The following is a 22033-nucleotide window of genomic DNA, read 5'->3' as shown; positions in this document are numbered from 1 at the left end:
ACCAAGACTAACTCACAAAGAAATAGAAAATCTGAACAGACCTATCATTAGTAAGAAGATTGAGTCAGTAATCAAAAATCTCCCAACAAAGACAAGTCCAGGATCTGATGGCTTCAACAGTGACTTCTACCAAATATTTGAAGAACTAACACCAACCCTCCTCAAACTATTCCAAAAAATTGAAGAAGGAAAATTTCCTACTCATTCCATGAGGACAGCATTATCTTGATATTAAAGCCAGACAAAGACACTACAAGACAACTAGAGACCACTATCTCTTATAATTATTGTTGTGAAATTTCTCAACAAAATGCTAGCAAACCAAATTCAACAGCATATTTTAAAAATTATACCCCTGACCAAGTGGTATTTGTTCCTGAAATACAAGCATATTGTTCAATACACAAAAATGGATCCATCTAATACTTCACATTAACATAATAGAGTAAAACATACACACACACATATGATCATCTCAGTTGATGCAGGAATGAGTGTTGACTAAGTTCAACACCTTTTCATGATAGAAACAATAAGCTAGGAATAGGAAGAAACTACCTCAACATGGTAAAAGTCATATATGAAAACTTCACAATGAAAACCATACTAAATGGTGAAAGACTGAAAGCTTTTACTCTAAGATCAGAAACAAGACAATGATGCCCATTGTGACCACATCTATTCAACACAGTACTGAGAGTTCTGGCCAGGGCAATTAGGTAAGAAAAAGGAATCCAAATTGGATGTAAACAAGTAAAATTATCTATTTTCAGATGATATGATTTTACATATAGAAAACTCTAAAGATTTCCCACAGAAAGCTGTCAGAACTAATAAATGAATTCAACAAAGTAGCAGGACACAAAGTCAACACACAAAAATCAGTTGCATTTCTATACACTGACAATGAACAATCTGAAAAGAAAACTAAAAGGATAATTCCATTTACAATAATATCAAAAAGAATAAAATACTCAGGAATTAATTTAACCCAGGAGGTAAAAGACTTCAACAATGAAAACTACCAAACACTGCTGAAAGAAATTTTAAAAGACATATATAAATGGAAATAACATCCCATGTTCATGAACTCGAAGACTTAATATTATTAAGATGTCAATATTATTCAAAGTAATCTACAGATTCAATGCAATCCCTATCAAAGTCTCAATAACATTTTTTGCAGAAATGGAAATTCCATCTTTAAATTCATATGGAATCTCAAGGGATTCCAAAGAGCAAAAACAATCTTAAAAAACAAAGCTAGAAGACTCATAGCTCCTGATTTGAAAACTCACTGCAAAGCTATGGTAATACAGTGTGGTACTGTCATAAAGACAGACATGTAGGCCATGGGAACAGAGTAGAGAGCTCAGAAATAAACCCTTCCATATATGGTCAAATGCTTTTTGACAAAGGTACCAAGACCACTCACAAGAAATAACAGTCTTTTCAACCAATGGTGCTGGGAAAAATGGATCTATATGCAAAAAAATGAATTTGGACCTTTTTCTAATACCATATACAAAAAATAACTCCAAATACATTAAAGACCTAACTGTAAGATCTAAAACTCTAGAATTCTTGGAAGAAAACATAGGCAAAAGCTTCATGACATTGGATGTGGCAATGAATTCCTGGATATGATACTAAAGGCATAGGCAACAACAAAAAAATTACACAAATTCAACTTCATGAAAGTTAAGAAATTGTGTGCATCAAAAGATACTATAAACTGAGTAAAAAGTCAGCCCACAGAATGGGAGAAAATATTTGTAAGTTGTATCTGATAAAGGAGTAACATTCAGAATATGTACAGAACTCTTAAAACTCAACAAAAAACCCAAACAACTAGATTAATAAATGGGCGAAGACTTGAATTGACATTTCCCCAAAGAAGATGTACAAATGGCTAAAAAGCACATAAAAAGGTGTTCAGCATCACTAATCATTAGGTTATTACAAATCAAAACTATAATGAGATACCACCTCACATTCATAAGTATGGTAAACCTCAAAAAAACCAGAAAATAACAAGTGTCAGCAAGGATGTAGAGTAACTTGAACCCTTGTGCACTGCTGGTGAGAAAGTAAAATGGTGTGGAAAAGAGCACAGTGGTTCCTTAGAAATAAAAAATAGAATTCCCTTAAGTTCCAACAATTCCATTTCTGGATATTTACCCAAAATAATTGAAAGCAGAGTTTCAGAGAGATATTTGTATATTCATGATCACAGAAGCATTATTCACAATAGTTAAAATGTGAAAGCAATGCAGCTGTCCATCAACAGGTGAACCAATATAAAAATTGTACTATTTACACACAAGGGAATATTATTCGGCCTTAAAAAGGAAGGCAGTTCTTATATACACTATCACATAAGTAAAGCTTGAGGACATTATGACAAGTGAAATAAACCCATCACAAAAAAGACAAATGCTATGTGATTCCACTTACATGAAGTAATTAGAATAATTAAAATCATAGAGCTAGAAAGTAGAAAGGTGGTAGCGAGGGGCTGAAGTAGGAAAGGGGGAGTTATTATTTAAGGGGGCTATAGTTTCACTTTTACAAAACAAAAAGAGTTATGGAGATGGATGGTCATGGTGATTACACAACATTATGAATGTATTTAATCCCATTGAAATGTATACTTCAAAACAGTTAAGATAATTTCATGTTATGCATGTTTTACTATGAAAATAAGAAAAATTAATTCTAAATTATTTTAACTAAATTTGTGCAGTCTAATATAGAGATTATAATTGTAATATGAGTATAAATCCTCAAATCACACTAAATAAGATTGGGGCTTAATACTTGCAACAAAATTTATATAACAAACAGCATCTTAGCATGCATTTCATTTTGGCAACATGTAATTATTGCATATTACGGCCTGGTTTTCTTAGGTGAAGTCTCAGAGCATCTACAAGTCTGAAACCTGGCCCTCTGATGCTCTCTGCACTGACACCAATGTGCTCTGCAGTTTTGCACACTAACAATTACTAAATGACAAAAAGTTACACTGTAATGAGAACTTAGGTAAATACACTCATATCTATGTTGTTTCTTTTGTAGTTAACTATTAGAAGAGACTGAGAAAAGGGAAGAGGAAGATTTGCCTACTGTCTCATACAAATAGGCAACCCTAGCACTGGATCATGCTACTCTCAACCCAAATAATGGTATTTATATAACATCTCTCTCCAAGGTGACAAAGCTCTTTTATGCCTCAAGTAGGAAACAGCGGGGAGAGGTAGTAAGATACTGTGCTGTAGTACACAGTCAGCAGCCCTAAGAACTTGTGACATGGGGCAGCAAACATCTCCTACCTGAAGATGGGGTGCTGCAAGGTGCCAACACAGTCTCACAGCACGCCCTGGGAAAGCAGGCAATTGCCTCCTCAAGGGCATAAAACAGCTTGTGCAATTTGAAAAATACACAACCCTCAGTGTACTAACATCATAAGCCTTTGCTTTCTCAGGTTTTCAGCGCAAATAGAGGGTGGTAGTTGACACTATAACCTTATTGTAAGAAGGGTCCTGCAGTGGGATTTCTAAAGGCCTTGCCCAGGGAGGAACTGCTGGGTTAGCATCTGAAATGCCCTAGGTTGAGCTGCAGTACCCCGGCAGGAAGGTACATAACATTTCTTGAGTCCCTACTAAGTGTCAGGCACTGTGCCAAGTGTTCTTTGCTATCATATTTCAAAACACAAAGATATCTTCAGTCTTTGCTGGAACTGGACTAACCTACACTCCCTGGGGGGGTTCAGGAGACCTCATCTTAAGCAGAAAAGACAGTAACAGGTGTTCCCAATCTACCTCCTGCTTCAGTGTAAGGTATCCAGGGAGCCTAAAGCCCCTGGGCAAATAGGCTGATGGCCCCAGCAGACAGCTGTATGCTTGAAATAGGAGCTCTAGCTGGGAACAGCCACACTGTATTAGTTTTCTACATAGAATAACAAAGTACCACAAACTCAGTGGTTTCGAACAACACACATTATCTCACAGTTTCCACAAGTAAGTCTGGGCATGCCTGAACTGAGTCCTATGCTCAGGGTCTCGCGAGGCTGCAAACAAAGTGTGAGTGAGGCTGCTTTGCCATCTGGAGGCCTGAGTGGGGAAAAGTCTGCATCCAGGCTCACATGGGTTGCTGTCTTCCTGAGTCCGGGCTATTCAGTTCTCTGTGGCAGTGTGATGGAGAGCTCTGGCTTCCCACTGGCTGTTAGCTAGTGGCCACCCTTAGGTTCTAGAGACCACCCCCAGTTCCTTGACATGTGGTCCTCTCCTTAGGCTGTCATAACACAGCAGTGTGCTTCTTCTAGACGAGGAAGGGAAAGTCTCTCGTACTAGTCTGCTAAGACTGTCTCACATAATGTGACATGATCATGGGAGTGATGCACCATCGATTTTGCCATATAATGTAATCACATCAAGGGAGTGGTGAGTGGTTGATTCCATTACCTTTGCCATATTTATTGGTTAGCAGCAAGTCACAGATTCCATCTACACTCAATGGGAAGGGATTAAACAAGGGTGTGAATCTGTAGGAGTCACTCTAGAGTGTAATTGTCACACATACCAAGCCTGGAAGTATCTTTGTAGTTTAAGACTTTGTAGCATAAGACATTTTGTTTTGAAAACAGAATGTGCTTTGGAGATAGTAATATCCAAATAAAGATTCTAGCTCTTCCGTTGTATAACTTTGGGCAAATTGCTAGTCACCTTGCAGCTTCAATTTTCTCATCCAAAACCAGATACAACTATTATCTATGTATATAAACATAAATGTCTATTAATAGATTCAGCCCAGTGATGTTATACCTGAGAGTATGTACATCCACACTTTTCCCAAAGCAATTGTGAAATACATTAATTGTGCATGACACCAAATAGGTATTACACAGAGAACAGCTCTGATCCTGATCTGTAAAAGTCTGCAGACCATGACTCTTACCTGAAAAGTTAGCTCCTCCTATAAGATGGAGCTTATATATGCTTAACATGATTTGATTCATTCATTACGCCAATTAACTAATTGCTAGCACCAAACTCTGTGCTAGGAACTGGGTATATATAAAGGAGTAAAAAAGACATAGTCCTTGACTTCAATGACTTGTTTACAATATACTAGAAGAGATGAACAGCATTCATTCAATAAATATTTACTGAGGGCATTGTTTCCATTATTAGATAGTAAACAAGATAGACAAGACTCTACCTCTCTGGAGTTTATGTTCTATATGAGAAATGGGAGTGACGTGAAAGCAATAAACAAAAAGATAAACTAGAAGATATTTTCAAATGTTGATATGAAATAATATAAGGAGGTATGAAAGGGTTGAGGAGAAGCTATTTTCAATAGGGGGAAGGCCAGGGACTGTACAGGGAGATGGCATCTGACTGAAGGTGCAGTGATGAGGAGCAGCAGACATTAACAGGAGCTGGAGAAGAGTGTTCCAGGCAGAAGAAACACCTGTGCAAAGACCCCAAGACAGAAACAAGGCTGGCTGAGGATAATTCTCAGTACAATGGAAGCCAGTGGAGAGTTACAAGCAGAGGAATGACAAAATGTGATTTACATCTTTAATGGATAGAACTGGCTGCTACGTGGAGAATGTAAAACAGGAGAGTAATAATGGAAAAAGGCAGTACAGTGAACAAATCATAAGTTGCATAAAGTAAATATTATGAAAAGTGCAATAAAAAATAGAATTGGGCTCTTCGCAGTGTATAAACAATCCTATGCTCAAGTTACTGCATTATGGTGGCAGTGACAAGCAACATTTTAACAAGTAAATGTACAGCTGTAGTGGTGCTAAATGCTCTGAAGAAAAGTAAAACAAGAAAAGGCTTAGGAAGTTAGAAGGACTGATGTTTTAAACAAGATGGTCAGGAAAGCTGCACAAATTAGGTGACATTTGAGCAGAGTCCCCAGTGAAGGTTTTGAGAAGACATGGAGAGGAAGTGATTGAGGCAAAAGGGCTGGCCAGGCCTCATGAACAACGTGCCTGTGTGTTTGAGGAAGGCTAGCTCAGAAGGAACGAGATGGAGACAGCCAGGAACATAGGGAATGATTTCAGATCCTCAGGACTTTGTAACCCACATAAGTGTTTTCAATTTTATTCTAAGTGAGGAACCTCTCAAGAGATTTGTGGAGGGGAACTCATGTGATGTGAAGATAACACGAAAATATAAAGCTGGAGTAGAACTGATGTCGACTTGGCCCTCAGGAGATGCCACTCAGAGGAGATATATAAGCTAAGACAGGAGGGATGGTGAGAAGACAGTTGAAGAAGGGGCAGGTGAGGGCCCACATTCCACCAGGAGAAGGGGAAACAGCTGCTGCAAACTCCTGATACAGCAAAGAACTTGAGGAACTGAAGAAACGAAAGGCCACAGGGTGAACAAGAGGAAGAAGGAACTAGGAGAGACAGAAAGCACAGGGGCCACCACATGCTGGATCTTAAAGGCCATGCTGAGGATTTAGGTATGGTATTTATTTACAGTATTTAGGGACTATTCATGTGAGGTGCCATTAGCTTAATTCTCAATATATTTGTACACATGCATTTTAAATGTATACTATATTTGTTATGATTAAGAATCTTTTTTTTTTTTTTGAGACAGAGTCCTGCTCTGTCACCCAGGCTGGAGTGCAGTGGCATGACCTTGGCTCACTGCAAGCTCTGCCTCCCAGGTTCACACCATTCTCCTGCCTCAGCCTCCCAAGTAGCTGGGATTACAGGTGCCCACCACCATGAGCAGCTAACTTTTTGTATTTTTAGCAGACATGGGTTTTCACTGTGTCAACCAGGATGGTCTTGATCTCCTGACCTCGTGATCTGCCAGCCTCGGCCTCCCAAAGGGCTGGGATTACAGGCGTGAGTCACCACATTCGGCCCTGATTAAGAACCTTTTAAATAGGATCTGGCTTTAGCATTCATTGTTTAGATACACAGGGAAAGAATATCATTATTCCACTAGTTCTAGCTGACTTAAAACTCTGAATCACTTACAGTGTCTCAAACATTTTAGGAACCTATTAATTTTCAACATTTTCCCCAAAGATGTAGAAGTAGAAATCCTCCAGCCTTTCAATACATTAGTATATGAATTATATCACCCATCACCTGACCTAAATTTTCTTTCTTAATATATTTATCCTTGAAAGACCCTATTCCTTTGAAGCTTAACAACATTTTCCTCACAACTGCTTTTGTCATCTGTCCTTTATGCATTTTGATTCTTTTTCATTGTCAGGATTTGGAAATGGAAAAGCTCTGGCTACTAGACTCAGCACGTGTTCCTTATTCTTTAAGTGAAGGATGGATATATTCATTCATACACCTATTCACCAGACATACTGAGGGCAAACAAAGTACCAGGCATAATGCTACGGACTCTAAAAGATGAAAAGATGAATACAAGTTATCCTGTCCTCCAGGAAAAACAGCAAATTCAGTGTGTTGTAAGACTAAGGATTTGGCTACATGAACGCCAGGTAATACATGTATTTATTTTCAGTTCCAAAGTCACCACATATAATCACTGTAATTATTCATCTTTGGAAGGAGATGATTAAGAGCACAGACTGTGGGAAAAGAAGTACACTAATTTTGATAGAGTATCTTTCTAGGGACTAATGGGACATTTTGAAACTAATACAGCTAGCTTTTATTTCCACAGGCAATATTTCACAAATGAGATTTGAAATTATTAAAAAATTCTAAACAGACATGAATGACCCCAATTTGATACTCGAATCTCAGAAATGCTGGAAAAATCTAGACCATATAGGCATTCAAGGGAAAAGCATTTCCATAGAAAAACAAACCCCTACTGTGTACAACATTTTTCACATTCAAGCTGCTTTTTATGTAAGCAGTTTGGAAATTTGTATTAGATTATCACATCAGGATAATCACATTCAGTTTGCACTGAGAGAAACTTCTCAGTGCAAACTGGAAAGGCCTGTCTCATAACAAGGATGCTAAGGCTTAAAAGGGTCCACAGTCCAACTATGTCTGTAATTCAATTCAAGTGTCATGAAACAGACTTTCAGAAAATTTTTTTTAATCCAGAGCTTAAAGATATCCTAATTCCTAATTCTAAATCAAGAGTCCATTGCTCTGTTGAAAAAAAAAAACCCACTGATAAAACATAAAACAGGAGGTAAACATGAAACACATATTGAATGGAAAGGTAAACTATCTAGTGCTGTACTGTCTATTATGGGCACCACTGGCCACATGGGCTGCTGAGCACCTGAAATGCAGCTAGTCCAAATTGAAATGTGCTGTAAGTATAAAATACAGACTGAAATTCAAAGTATAAAAAAAAATAAAATCTCTCAATAATTTTTAATAGTGATTAATATTTTGCCTATAATGGGTTAAATAAAATATATTATTAAACACAATTTCATCTTTCTTTTTACTTTTATAATGTGGTTTCTAGAAAATTCAAAATTACATATGTGGCTTCCATCTTATTTCTATTGGACAAGACTGATTTAGTGCCTTTTGCTTCCCCATAAGGCATCAGAATATGTAAAGAAAAGTGACTTATATCTTCTCCAGTGATTTTTGCTCAAAGATACCATAAGAATAGGCACTTACAACCAGTAGAATGGAATTTGTGCACAATAGTTTTATATTCAAATTATTTCCTATTTAAGCAGTTTAGGAATCTGTACTGGTTTACGCTATTCCAGTTCAAGCTTGGATGACTTTACAGCTGTCTGTCCTGCGTCCTCGAAAGCCTGCCTTCACAGGCCAGACCTTCAAGCCTGTGATCCTGCTCATGCTTCCACATCTCATCAGTCAGCTGGACTTCCCAGGAGGAATGAGCTGTGAAGTCTTCTGAGCTCCTCTCCTCAGACTGTGGGTAACTTACCCTAAAACTGTGAGGTTCCAGAGGACGAGCCTCCACTCTTGGTCTCATTTCTGCCCCACAACATCTAGAATTGCTCTTTGCATAAAAGTAAATGCACGTGACAAATGTTGGTTACATATGAATATGTGATGACTTAGGGAAAAGGAAGAATTTTTCCTCCTACTTTCTGTATCAGAGAAGTTTTAGTACATTAGACACTGACAGTCAACTGTGCTTCATAATTCATTTATTCCAATATCCAAGTGTTTACTGGCTGTCTGGAACTGAGCTGGGGGCTGGGGATGTGGTGGTGAATAAGACAGGCACAGTGCTGAACTCACAGGGGAGGAAAAACAAAACCACAGGTATGGCATGTGACCCACCGAAAAGCAACTGGGATTACAAGAGGGACCTAATAGGGTTGGATAGGGGAACCTAATGTGGTTAGAGCCAAGGAAGGTTAATAAGTGACCTTTATGCTGGACCTGAGGGAGCTGTTAGCCTTGCAAGGTGTTGGGGAAAGGGCAGGCTGACCATGCAGGGAGGGCCCCTTAAGCCTTGTTAAAAATGAAAGTTAATCCTAAAGGCATGAAAAGGCATGGAAGGGTTTTCTATAATATGACCAAATTTGCTTTTTAAAATATCACTCTGGAGATGGGCAAGACTGGATGTGAGACCTTCACAGAGCATAGCCATGTATTCTTAAAAGCTAAACAAAATCACTTTGGTCATCATTTCAATAGGAACTGAGTTTTAAGAATAGAAAACACGTGTAAGCTCCACACCCCCAAGATGTGAAAGCCAGCAAGCACCCTGGAGCAGTAAACTAATACAGATGTACTCCCAAAGTACCCTCAAAGCAGCAAATCCTACTGATTCCCCTGGCCTGTCCATGTAAATTTGTTACTTGGCATCAGGCCCTGTCCTAACCCAAGCCACATCTTGATTATTCAGAACCAGCAACCAGTATCCACACTGGTTGGCCCAGCTCCAGGGTTCACTGAAAGGCTGAACGGGCAAAGTATTTAGCAAACTGCACAAGTCTGGGAATATTCTTTCTGCTCTCCTGTGCCCAAGGACTGTCTCTCTGGGTGTTTGCCTAACTCTGAACTTCACCAGTTACCTGGTCTGGGCTCTACGGCCAGTGTCTACTCTCAGGGCAAGAAGCTGGTGGAGGGATGAAATTGTACCTGTTGTAAACAATTAAATGCAGGTTGTTTACATTCTGTGGAATGATTACACAAAATTTTGTTTTGTTCTGGACTTTTCTGGGTAGTACTTATTCATATATGTATGTGACGTGCCCATACATAACTGCTTTTCTGAAACCAACCTCGAATTGCCTGTAATGGCCTTCATTGTTCTCCTTAGTGGCAGATGTCCACTCAACTCTCCAATAGTCAGAAAACCATTATATTGGCAGCCAGTTAGCACATGCGGTATTTTATTAAAAATGTCATTTCTAAATATTCAGATTTTCTCAATTACCTCCTCCTTTGATGTTTTTTATTAAAATAAAAATAAGCCTCAATCCCACAATTTCCTTTCTGAATTTCTATTGTACTCCCTCTGAAAGGGAAGGACACTTTACACGTAAATGAAATGCAGCCTACCCTTCTCAGAGGCAGGATCCCGCAACGTGAAGCGCAGAGACTTAGAAGGTAGTCAGACCTGAGTTCCAATCTTGTCTTCAGCCCTTCCTAGGTGTATGAATGGGAAAGTTCCTTAAATTCTCTGACCTCTGTTTTTTCCTGAATAATATGAGGCTGCCTACTGTATTAGTTTTCTAGAGCTGTCCTTTCAAATGACCACAAACTGGGTGGCCTAAAACAAAAGAGAATTGATTCCCTCACAGTTCAGCATGCTGGAAGTCTGAAATCAAGGTGTCAGCAAAGTTGGTTCCCTCTGAAGGCTCTGAGAGAATCCTTGTCTTCCAGTTTGTGGTGGTGGCTCCTGGCATGCCTTGGCTCATGACATATAACTCCAACCTCTGCTCATTCTTCACGTGGCTTTCTTTCCTGTGTGTCTCTGTGTCCTCTCCTCTTCTCAAAGGACACCCATCCTTGGTTTTAGGGGCCACCCTAAATCTAGGTAGAGTTCATCTCAAGATCCTACATCACTACTTATATCTGCAAAGACTATTTCCAAATAAGGTCACATTCCTTATTACTTTAGTTCTGGATGGACCTGAATTTGGGGAGACACACCATTCAACCCACCACACCTACCTACAACAGAGCACAGTTCCATTATGCTTAGGAAAACTGATGAGCTCCCACTGAGAACTTGTGTTACAATGAATTTTTAGTCTATTTTCATACTATAAATTCTTCAACTGTTTGTACTTTATATGGAGAAAAATGGTTAAAGATGACACAGTGCCTCATATACCTAGCACTACACTGAAAATGCTTCAGTGCCCAATAAATACTATATTCCTCCTCCCATTCCCTTTATCTTAGCCCTACAACCATGACTTACAAGTACAACTCATGTGAAAATCCCAGGAAATCATGGAGTACTTCAAGGTTCTAGGCAAAGATAAAGACCAAAACTTCTTGCCCCTATATAATGATTTCTTGTGGGGAAGCAGGGCGAGCAGTTCTCTTTCAGAACTTGACCTATGACAGTGGTTTAAACACTAAGGAATAAATGTGCATCCAAGAGATCTTTGCATCTCTGTGAAAAACAGTGGCTACAAAGAAGGTTCTGGGTAAAAATCAGAAACTTGATTTTTGCTGTTCTTTGACCAATTTGCTAAGCATTTGAAAATGTATCTAGTCCACTGTCAGTTAAATTCCTGGTTCCTCTAGCTTACCACATTTTCTTCCATATTTTCTTCCCTCACATAAGCCTATTTCTAATGTGTTTTATGAACAAAAACAACAGCAACAAAAATCCAGAAAGTCATTCCTACATAGTTTGCTAATCCTCAGAATAGCAGCTGGGCTGGTCATAGGTGAACAAGGATGGAAGGAAGCTGCAGCCAGCAGCAGGGGGCACAGAGAAGGAGCCAGCACTTACCACAGCACACATCTGCTTCCTCTCATCCCACACCCACCCCCCGCTTTTCTTATCGCTTGCCCACTACTGCTCAGTATCCAAGCTCATTGGGAATGAAGTAGTTGTCTGCATCAGCCTCTCTATGACCATAAAAGACATGGAACCCCAACCTGAAACTTCCAAAGAAACTAGCCTCAAGATTAAGGGGTCTTCCAAATATTCACACATCTCAATTAAATACAACCAGCCTTGCTTCCCATTTCCATGCCCTGTGGTTAGAAACTGACACAGTCTCTCTCTCTCTCCGCCCCCCCACCCCCCGCGTCTCTCTCTCTCTCTCTCTCTCTCTCTCTGTACTCTCTCTCTCTCTCTTCTCTCTCTCTGTCTCTCTCACTCACTCTCTCCCACTCCCTCTCCCTCTCCTCTCTCTCCTTCCTCCTCCGCCTCCTCAGCTCTTGGGCTAGAAAAAAAAAAAAAGAGAGAGAGAAACTGACACACAGGAATGGTAATGAGGAGGTCTGTGAGGTAGGCTGCTTTGCTCTGCTATACCTGGTGCCTACCGAGACTGCCCCAACTCTGCCTGGTCCTCTTATCAACATATAACTCCATTATCTCTATTACCACTTCTTTTTCTTAGAGTATAACAAGTTAGTAGGAACCAATGCTGATCTGTGATGCACCTGTAGAAGAATCAGAATCAAGATCAACGCTCTAAAGACTTTGGTGATGCCCAATGAAGAAACCTTCTGTGTTTCATGAAAACGATTCACCTCCCTATTTTTTCACATCTTCTGGGAATCATTATATCTTATCTTAAAACTATCCTAATTTTCCTTCTTACCATCTCTTGAAAGTTCAACGTCAACTGATAACAGTGTATAGCTACTCTGGTATTATGTGTCACCTGAACTGTTTGTATACATTATTTGTTAAATACACCACAGTCAGATAAAATACCACAGATCTTCCAGTTACTTCAATGTGAGCTTTAAAAAGCCCTACTCCCCTGTTAAAATGTGCTATCCATGAAGTCGCTAACCTCTCAGAAAAGTGGACTGAGGAAGCAACACCAAAAGAAGAAACACACCAAACTTAAAATGTCTATCAAAGAAACTAAAAGTTACCTGGAGGGATCCTTTAAACATACAAGATGATTCCTTACCTGGATTGGGTTGAAGGTACTCAATTGTTTTAGTCATTATTTCCATCACAGCCCTGCTGGTGACATCCACTTTCTGAAATGACAAAATAAATGCTCTAAATGACAAAAATGATGAGCTTTAGAACCTCAGTTTTTGCTTGAGTCTGTATACAATGGCGGGGAATGCAACAGAGCGCGGACAAGTCTCGCAGTAGGTGAGGGAGGCTGAGTGGGGGCTGGAAGACACACTGACGCTATACTCAGCGGCGCTCTGCCAAGATGTGAAAAGCCTGTTGATCCAAAGCAGCAGCTGGTAGTTCCCTAAAATTTGTTTCAAAATATAATTCATTACCTTTTGGTAAAAATAAGGTGAATAAAATCAAACAGATTTTGGCCCAGAGACATTTACTGGATGCCTACAGTGGGTCAGGCATGCAGGCAGATTTTGCTGCCCTCAAGAAAGAATCACACAGCATCAACTCTGCTTATTCAAGAAGCAGGGAGCTTTTTATTTAACTTCTGAGAACATCCTAAAAATACCAAATCTTGAGCAAAGACTTCTAGTCTGTCCTTGAACTTTTGGTTAATTCTAAACAAAAATCTTGATGCTAGAGTCTATCCTCTAAATTTGGTCCATCCTCTAAATTTCTAAATTTGGAATGGTCAGTGTTTGCTTTCAGCATCTCACCATGTTCTCTTTGTCAGGCCCCTCTCCCCACTTGAAAGAGATCGTGGAAGCTGCTCACTGCAGTTAGGTCCTCTCTGTCTTTCTCCAAGAAATCCTTTTCTTATCAGCACGTGTGGGCCTCCTATTCACCCTATATGGTAAATGACTAGTGAGAATAAATGCATCCTCCTATTCAAGGTATGTACATGTAATATATGACATAGGTATAAATGAAAGTGATTAAATTTTATTGTAGAAATTTAGGTATCAATTAAGTCCACTGGAGAAGTTTTCTGTTAAAAGGCTCCCCCTTCAACCATTAGAAACTTTTCCATAACCTACTGTACCTACATATAGTATCTGCCTTGCATAAAGGAAGCCTCCTCCTTTTCCACAATCCACCCATTGAAAGATTTTATCTTTCAGTTCAGTTTTTCAATACTTAATAATTTCCCGTTCCATGGCAGTCATATTACTGTGTGTGTCTACTATTACTAGGATCAATAGAGGAAAACAAATTTTTTCTTGTGAGGTTATAATGATATAAAATTATCGTACAAAGGATGCAATTTCAAATGTGCCTGTCTACACATAAATCTTGTATAAATATCCTTTGGATTTATTCAAATTTCAAAGATCTGTAAGATTGAGTGTGTACTAGGTAGTGATTAGCTTTAAAGTGATCAGTGACCCCCTGGAGTTGTGCAGCACACAACTTGTGAAGCCATATCTGAAGGTCCTAGTATCAGCAAAATGTCAAACAACCACTATGTACTCAAGTCGTGGAATGTCTTATGCCAGGGAAATGGATCAAAGGTGTGTATGGAACAAATACGCTGAAATTCCACGGTATGTGTGTGATAGGAGTACAAATGTAGATCTCCTCCTATGTGATGGGGATTAAGAAATTAGATGACAAATGTGCCCCAATATCCTGTAGTTATGATGAGAAGGAAAATCATTCAAAAAGCCAAGGTTTCCAAAAAAAGAGTGCCATAGGAATTAAATTTTCCAATGGCTGTTTGATATCCTGAGGTAATCTGCTGTTAGGGGGCTGACCAATTTCTAAGTTTCCCCCATCTCTGTCCTTAATAATTATAATCATCATCACCATAAGCTATTTTCTGTTTGTCAGAAACTGTTTTAAGGACTACGAATATCTTTACACATTCAATGCTCACAAACTCTGTAATGTACATGACAAAACAGATACAGAGGGATTAAGAAACTTCCCCAGTTCTAGTTCTAGGGTGTATGTTCTTAATGACCATCCTGTACTTCTTGAAAGCAAAAGCTCTTCCTACAAAGACAGGCAATAGAGGCATCTCCCAGTCTGAGACAGAGGCCAAGTCAGAGCTGGAATGTGCTCTGTTCCCAAGACGGCACTGGGGACCTGGCAGTAGCGGCCAAACAGGATCAGCAGGAAGGTAACTGCCATCCCATACTCTATTTTTGTTTTGAAACTCCTCAAAGTCTGTGGAAGCTTCATCCACAAGACTACTCCCTCCTGGGTCTTTCTGGAAGGGAGGCTCTGCCATGCTGACCTGCTGGACCACACGCCCTCAGTTTCACGGGTTTTCCTACAGAGGCTGGTGCTTGCAGTGTCTATTCCACCTGACCCACAGGGAGGTGAACAAGGAAGGCTGTGGAAGTTAGTTCTCATTTTGGCTACAGAACCCCCTTCCCTTTTAAGCTCTGTGTAGGGAGCCCAACTACTCATGTTGTATAAACAGACACCACTAGCTTGGCTAAACCAGTGGTCTCAGGAGAGACCCAGAGACCCTGGGGACACCAAAATTAGATTATTACATTTGGTTCCCAGGGCAGGATTCCACTTAAAAGAGAAGTAGGAATAAAAACTATTCCAGTGTCCCTTGTGACTTGTCTAAAGAAAGAGCTCATCCCACCTGGATGTTTACCGACTTTGTGCCCATTGAGGTGGACTCCTTCAACACTTTTGGTTACCTAGTCCAGACATCATTACAGAGCAAGTTCTATGTAACCCCTTTTGACTACAGCATAAAATAACCTTCACTTGAAATCCACCACTTCTGAAAACAACTTTATTCAATATAGTTGTATATGCATTTCATCATCAGGAAATATACCAAAGAGGGACCAGTTTTTGGCAAATCCATTCCTAGGCCCTTGCTACTGACTGCATTCTTTTTTTTTTTTTTTTTTTTTTTTGAGACAGGGTCTCACTCTCTCCCATAGGCTGGAGTGCAGTAGTGCTATCTCAGCTCACTGCAACCTCCACCTCCTGGGTTCAAGCGATTCTCCCTCCTCAGCTTCCCAAGTAGCTGAGACTACAGGCACGCACCACCATACCCAGCTAATTTTTGTATTTTTTGGTAGAGATGGGGTTTTGCCACGTTGGTCAGGCTGGTCTTGAACTCCTGGCCTCAAGTGATCCATCCACCTTGGCCTCCCAAAGTGCTGGGATTACAGGCATGAGTCACAGAGCCAGGCATGACTGCATTCTTACAGGTAATTACTTGACAGAGTTCATGGACATAAGAGGAAGAGACCAGGGGAGCATTCTGTTTAATGCTTTAATTTGTTAAGTGTCCACATCTGTGGCCTAGAGAAGGGAAAGGAGCTCTTTGAGTGTTGTTGTAAGAAGAGTAGTTCCCAAGATCATGAAACAGAGGCTTTCTTAAAAAAAGTACCAGAAGAACTGAATGGTCCAATGATTAGTCACTATTCTGAAGTCATCTGCCAGTAGGAGGCTGACCAGTTTCTAACTTCTGTCCACCTCTGTCCTCAATAATAATGCCCAGGACTCTTTTGCTAAAGTATACTGTGTCAGCCAGAGACAAGCTGAGGGCCATAACACCATGAGACTTCTGAATGTGCCTTGTTATGCACTTGCTAGGAGACTTATTTATATACCTAAATTGGTAATATCCAAGTACATATTCTCTTAGTAACAGGCCTGATGAAATTAGCATAAAGATTTATGCTGAAGTAATTTATTATAACTAGCAATTCCCATAAGCTCCCAGAATTCAGCTTATTGCCATTTGAGAACAGCACAGTTTAACTCTGAACTTATGACATGTAACTGTTATTTTTCTCAATGTCCAAAATTTCCAATTTCTACTTGAAAGTGAGTCTTGATGCACCCTAAATTACAAGAACTTCTCATCTTATAAGCTCCTGGGCCTCCATCTTCAACTAACCTTGCCTGGGATTGGTGTGAGGAGCCATTAGGGAAGGCAGTTTAAAGAAAGTGAAACTGTAAATATACAGATACACACATGATATTTTAGGTAATAAAAACTTCCGTTTCTACACTTTTAAATGGTTGAAAAAATTTGAAATAAGACTACTATTTTACAGAATAAAATAATTATTCAAATTTCAGTATCCTTAGATAAAGTTTTGTTGAAAAGAGCCACAATCATTCATTTAAACACTGTCAATGGATGCTTTTGTGTTTCAACAGCATTGGCAAGGAGTTGTAAGAGACCTCAGAGACCCTCTGGCCCAAAAAACCTAAAGCACTTAAAAAAAATCTTGATCCCTGTGCTAGGTGCTAGCTTCATGAATAGTAATGCCATGCTGAATCTATAGATGGCGCTGCTTATTTCACCAGCTGTCTCAGTCTTTAGAGACAAGATACTAGAGAACAGAAGGCATGGAAATGACAATGGGGTTACTCTTCCAGAGACATGTGAATATTACCTTCTTCCCTAAAGAAAATAAAAGTTGGTGTTTCCTGAACTTAGGTGATAGGACTCGTGAACGACATGGCCATTATTTCTGGAGCAATAAAAGGACTGAAAGATATGATTTCATACTATTAGATACCACATTATACCAGATGCTGTAGGAGAGTGAAGTTTAAGAAAAACATAGACACCTTTAAGGGAGCACCGACAGTTTGTGAGTTTCGTGATCATTAATATATAAATGAATTAAGTCAGGCATGGTGGGCCCATGTCTGTTACCCCAATGCTTTGGGAGGCCAAGACAGGAGGATTGCTTAAGGCCAGGAGTTCAAGACCAGCCTGGGAAAAAGTGAGACTCCACCTACACAAAATATTTAAAAATTAGGCACAAAGATACAACAAAAAAGAAAACTTCAGGCCAAGGTCCTTGATGAACACTGATGCAAATCCTCAATAAAATGCTGGCAAACCAAATCCAGAGGCATGTCAAAAAGCTTTTCCACCATTACCAAGTAGGCTTTACCCCTAGGATGCAAGGTTGGTTCAACATATGCAAATCAATAAATATGATTCATCACATGAACAGAACTAAAGAAAAAAAAAAAAACACATGATTATCCCAATAGATGCACAAAAGGTTTTCAATAAAATTCAACATCCATTCATGTTAACAAGTCCCAGTGAACTAGGTATTAAAGGAATGCACCTCAAAATATTAAGTGCCATATATGACAAACCCATAGCCAACATCATAATGAATGGGCAAAAGCTGGAAGCATTCCCCTTGAAAACCGGCACAAGACAAGAATGCCCTCTCTCACCACTCCTACTCAACATAGTATTGGAAGTCCTGGCCAGGCCAATTAGGCAAGAGAAAGAAATAAAGGGCATCCAAGTAGGAAGAGAGGAAGTCAAACCATCCCTGTTTGCAGATGGTATGATCCTATGTCTAGAAAACCCCACAGTCTCAGCCAAAAAGATTCTTAAGCTAATAAAGAACTTCAGCAAAGTCTCAGGATACAAAATCGATGTTCAAAAATCACTAGTGTTCCTATACACCAATAACTTGTCAAGCCAAGAGCCAAAACAGGAACAATCTCCTTCACAATTGCCACAAAAATAATAAAACACCTAGGAATACAGCTAACCAGGGAGGTGAAAGTTCTTTTTTTTTTTTTTTTTTGAGACAGAGTCTCGCTCTGTTGCCCAGGCTGGAGTGCAGTGGCATGATCTCGGCTCACTGCAAGCTCTGCCACCTGGGTTCACGCCATTCTCCTACCTCAGCCTCCCAAGTAGCCGGGACTACAGACACCTGCCACCACACTCAGCTAATTTTTTGTATATTTAGTAGAGACGGGGTTTCACTGTGTTAGCCAGGATGGTCTCCATCTCCTGACCTCGTGATCTGCCCTCCTCAGCCTCCCAAAGTTCTGGGATTACAGGCATCAGCCACCACACCTGGCTGAAAGTTCTTTACAAGAAGAACTACAAACACTGCTGAAAGAAATCACAGATGATACAAATAATGGAAAAACATTCCATGCTCGTGGATAGGAAGACTCAATATTAAAATGGCCATATTGCCATTTTAATGGCAGTTTATGGATTCACTGCTATTCCTTTTTTTTTTCTATACTTTAAGTTCTAGGGTACATGTGCACAATGGGCAGGTTTGTTACATATGTATACATGTGCCATGTTGGTGTGCTGCACCCATTAACTCATCATTTACATTAGGTATATGTCCTAATGCTATCCTTCCCCCCTACCCTCTCCCCACAATAGGACCCGGTGTGTGATGCTCCCCTTCCTGTGCCCAAGTGATCTCATTGTTCAATTCCCACCTATGAGTGAGAACATGTGGTATTTGGTTTTCTGTTCTTGCGATAGTTTGCTGAGAATGATGGTTTCCAGCTGCATCCATGTCCCTAAAAAAGAACACGAACTCATCCTTTTTTATGGCTGCATAGTATTCCATGGTGTATATGTGCCACATTTTCTTTTTCTTTTTTTTTTTTTTTTGAGACAGAGTCTTGCTCTGTCACCCGGGCTGGAGTGCAGTGGCCGGATCTCAGCTCACTGCAAGCTCTGTCTCCCAGGTTTACGCCATTCTCCTGCCTCAGCCTCCTGAGTAGCTGGGACTACAGGCGCCCGCCACCTCGCCCGGCTAGTTTTTTGTATTTTTTTTTTAGTAGAGACGGGGTTTCACCGTGTTAGCCAGGATGGTCTCGATCTCCTGACCTCGTGATCCACCCATCTCAGCCTCCCAAAGTGCTGGGATTACAGGCTTGAGCCACTGCGCCCAGCTTATGTGCCACATTTTCTTAATCCAGTCTGTCACTGATGGACATTTGGGTTGATTCCAAGTCTTTGCTATTGTGAATAGTACCACAATAAACATACGTGTGCATGTGTCTTTATAGCAGCATGACTTATAATCCTTTGGGTATATCCCCAGTAATGGGATGGCTGGGTCAAATGGTATTTCTAGTTCTAGATCCTTGAGGAATCGCCACACTGTTTTCCATAATGGTTGAACTAGTTTACAGTCCCACCAACAGTGTAAAAGTGTTCCTGTTTCTCCACAACCTCTCCAGCACCTGTTGTTTCCTGATTTTTAAAAGATTGCCATTCTAACTGGTGTGAGATGGTATCTCATTGGGGTTTGATTTGCATTTCTCGGATGGCGAGTGATGATGAGCATTTTTTCATGTGTCTGTTGGCTGTATGAATGTCTTCTTTTGAGAAGTGCCTGTTCATATCCTTTGCCTACTTTTTGATGGGATTGTTTGTTTTTTTCTTGTAAATTTGATTGAGTTGTTTATAGGTTCTGGATATTAGCCCTTTGTCAGATGAGTGGATTGCAAAAATTTCTCCCATTCTGTAGGTTGCCTGTTCACTCTGATGGTAGTTTCTTTTGCTGTGCAGAAGCTCTTTAGTTTAATGAGATCCCATTTGTCAATTTTGGCTTTTGCTGCCGTTGCTTTTGGTGTTTTAGACATGAAGTCCTTGCCCATGCCTATGTCCTGAATGGTATTACCTAGGTTTTCTTCTAGGGTTTTTATGGTATTAGGTCTAACATTTAAGTCTCTAATCCATCTTGAATTAATTTTCGTATAAGGAGTAAGGAAAGGATCCAGTTTCAGCTTTCTACTTATGGCTAGCCAATTTTCCCAGCACCATTTATTAAATAGGGAATCCTTTCCCCGTTTCTTGTTTCTCTCAGGTTTGTCAAAGATCAGATGGGTGCAGATGTGTGGTATTATTTCTGAGGGCTCTGTTCTGTTCCATTGGTCTATATCTCTGTTTTGGTACCAGTACCATGCTGTTTTGGTTACTGTAGCCTTGTAGTACAGTTTGAAGTCAGGTAGCGTGATGCCTCCAGCTTTGTTCTTTTGGCTTAGGATTGTCTTGGCAATGCGGGCTCTTTTTTGGTTCCATATGAACTTTAAAGCAGTTTTTTCCAATTCTGAGAAGGAAGTCATTGGTAGCTTAATGGGGATGACATTGAATCTATAAATAACCTTGGGCAGTATGGCCATTTTCACGATATTGATTCTTCCTATCCATGAGGATGGTATGTTCTTCCATTTGTTTGTGTCCTCTTTTATTTCACTGAGCAGTGGTTTGTAGTTCTCCTTGAAGAGGTCCTTTACATCCCTTGTTAGTTGGATTCCTAGGTATTTTGTTCTCTTTGAAGCTATTGTGAATGGGAGTTCATTCATGATTTGGCTCTCTGTTTGTCTGTTACTGGTATACAAGAATGCTTGTGATTTTTGCACATTGACTTTTTTATCCTAAGACTTTGCTGAAGTTGCTTATCAGCTTAAGGAGATTTGGGGCTGAGATGATGGGGTTTTCTAAATATACAATCATGCCATCTGCAAACAGGGACAATTTGACTTCTTCTTTTCCTAACTGAATACCCTTGATTTCTTTCTCTTGCCTGATTGCCCTAGCCAGAACTTCCAACACCATGTTGAAGAGGAGTGGTGAGAGAGGGCATCCCTGTCTTGTGCCAGTTTTCAAAGGGAATGCTTCCAGTTTTTGCCCATTCAGTATGATATTAGCTATCGGTTTGTCATAAATAGCTCTTTTTATTTTGAGATACGTTCCATCAACACCAAATTTATTGAGAGTTTTTAGCATGAAGGGCTGTTGAATTTTGTCAAAGGCCTTCTCTGCATCTATTGAGATAATCATGTGGTTTTTGTCTTTGGTTCTGTTTATATGCTGAATTACATTTATTGATTTGCGTATGTTGAACCAGCTTTGCATCCCAGGGATGAAGCCCACTTGATCATGGTGGATAAGCTTTTTGATGTGCTGCTGGATTTGGTTTGCCAGTATTTTATGGAGGATTTTTGCATCGATGTTCATCAGGGATATTCGTCGAAAATTCTCTTTTTTTGTTGTGTCTCTGCCAGGCTTTGGTATCAGGATGATGTTGGCCTCATAAAATGAATTAGGGAGGATTCCCTCTTTTTCTATTGATTGGAATAGTATCAGAAGGAATGGTACCAGCTCCTCCTTGTACCTCTGGTAGAATTCAGCTGTGAATGTGTCTGGTCCTGGACTTTTTTTGGTGGGTAGGCTATTAATTATTGCCTCAAGTTCAGAGTCTGCTATTGGTCTATTCAGGGATTCATCTTTTCCTGGTTTAGTC

The 22033-nt window shown here is 39.9% G+C and overlaps 1 protein-coding gene across 6 annotated transcripts in view; it reads right to left on the bottom strand.

Annotated features, from left to right (window-relative positions):
* Positions 1 to 22033, bottom strand: part of SH3GL2 (SH3 domain containing GRB2 like 2, endophilin A1) — a 243657-nt gene that overhangs the window by 22947 nt on the left and 198677 nt on the right. For all 6 annotated transcript variants that reach the window (XM_033237416.1, XM_033237419.1, XM_033237420.1 and 3 more), the window contains exon 3: positions 13045 to 13117. In XM_033237416.1, coding sequence (XP_033093307.1) covers positions 13045 to 13117 — 73 coding nt within the window. The remainder of the gene's footprint in view (positions 1 to 13044; positions 13118 to 22033) is intronic.

The sequence above is a fragment of the Trachypithecus francoisi genome, unplaced genomic scaffold (assembly GCF_009764315.1).
Source record: "Trachypithecus francoisi isolate TF-2019V2 unplaced genomic scaffold, Tfra_2.0 Lachesis_group16, whole genome shotgun sequence".
NCBI classification, from domain to species: domain Eukaryota; kingdom Metazoa; phylum Chordata; class Mammalia; order Primates; family Cercopithecidae; genus Trachypithecus; species Trachypithecus francoisi.
The sequence above is the reverse complement of the archived record's forward strand: the minus strand, read 5'-3'. Positions and strand labels throughout refer to the sequence as shown.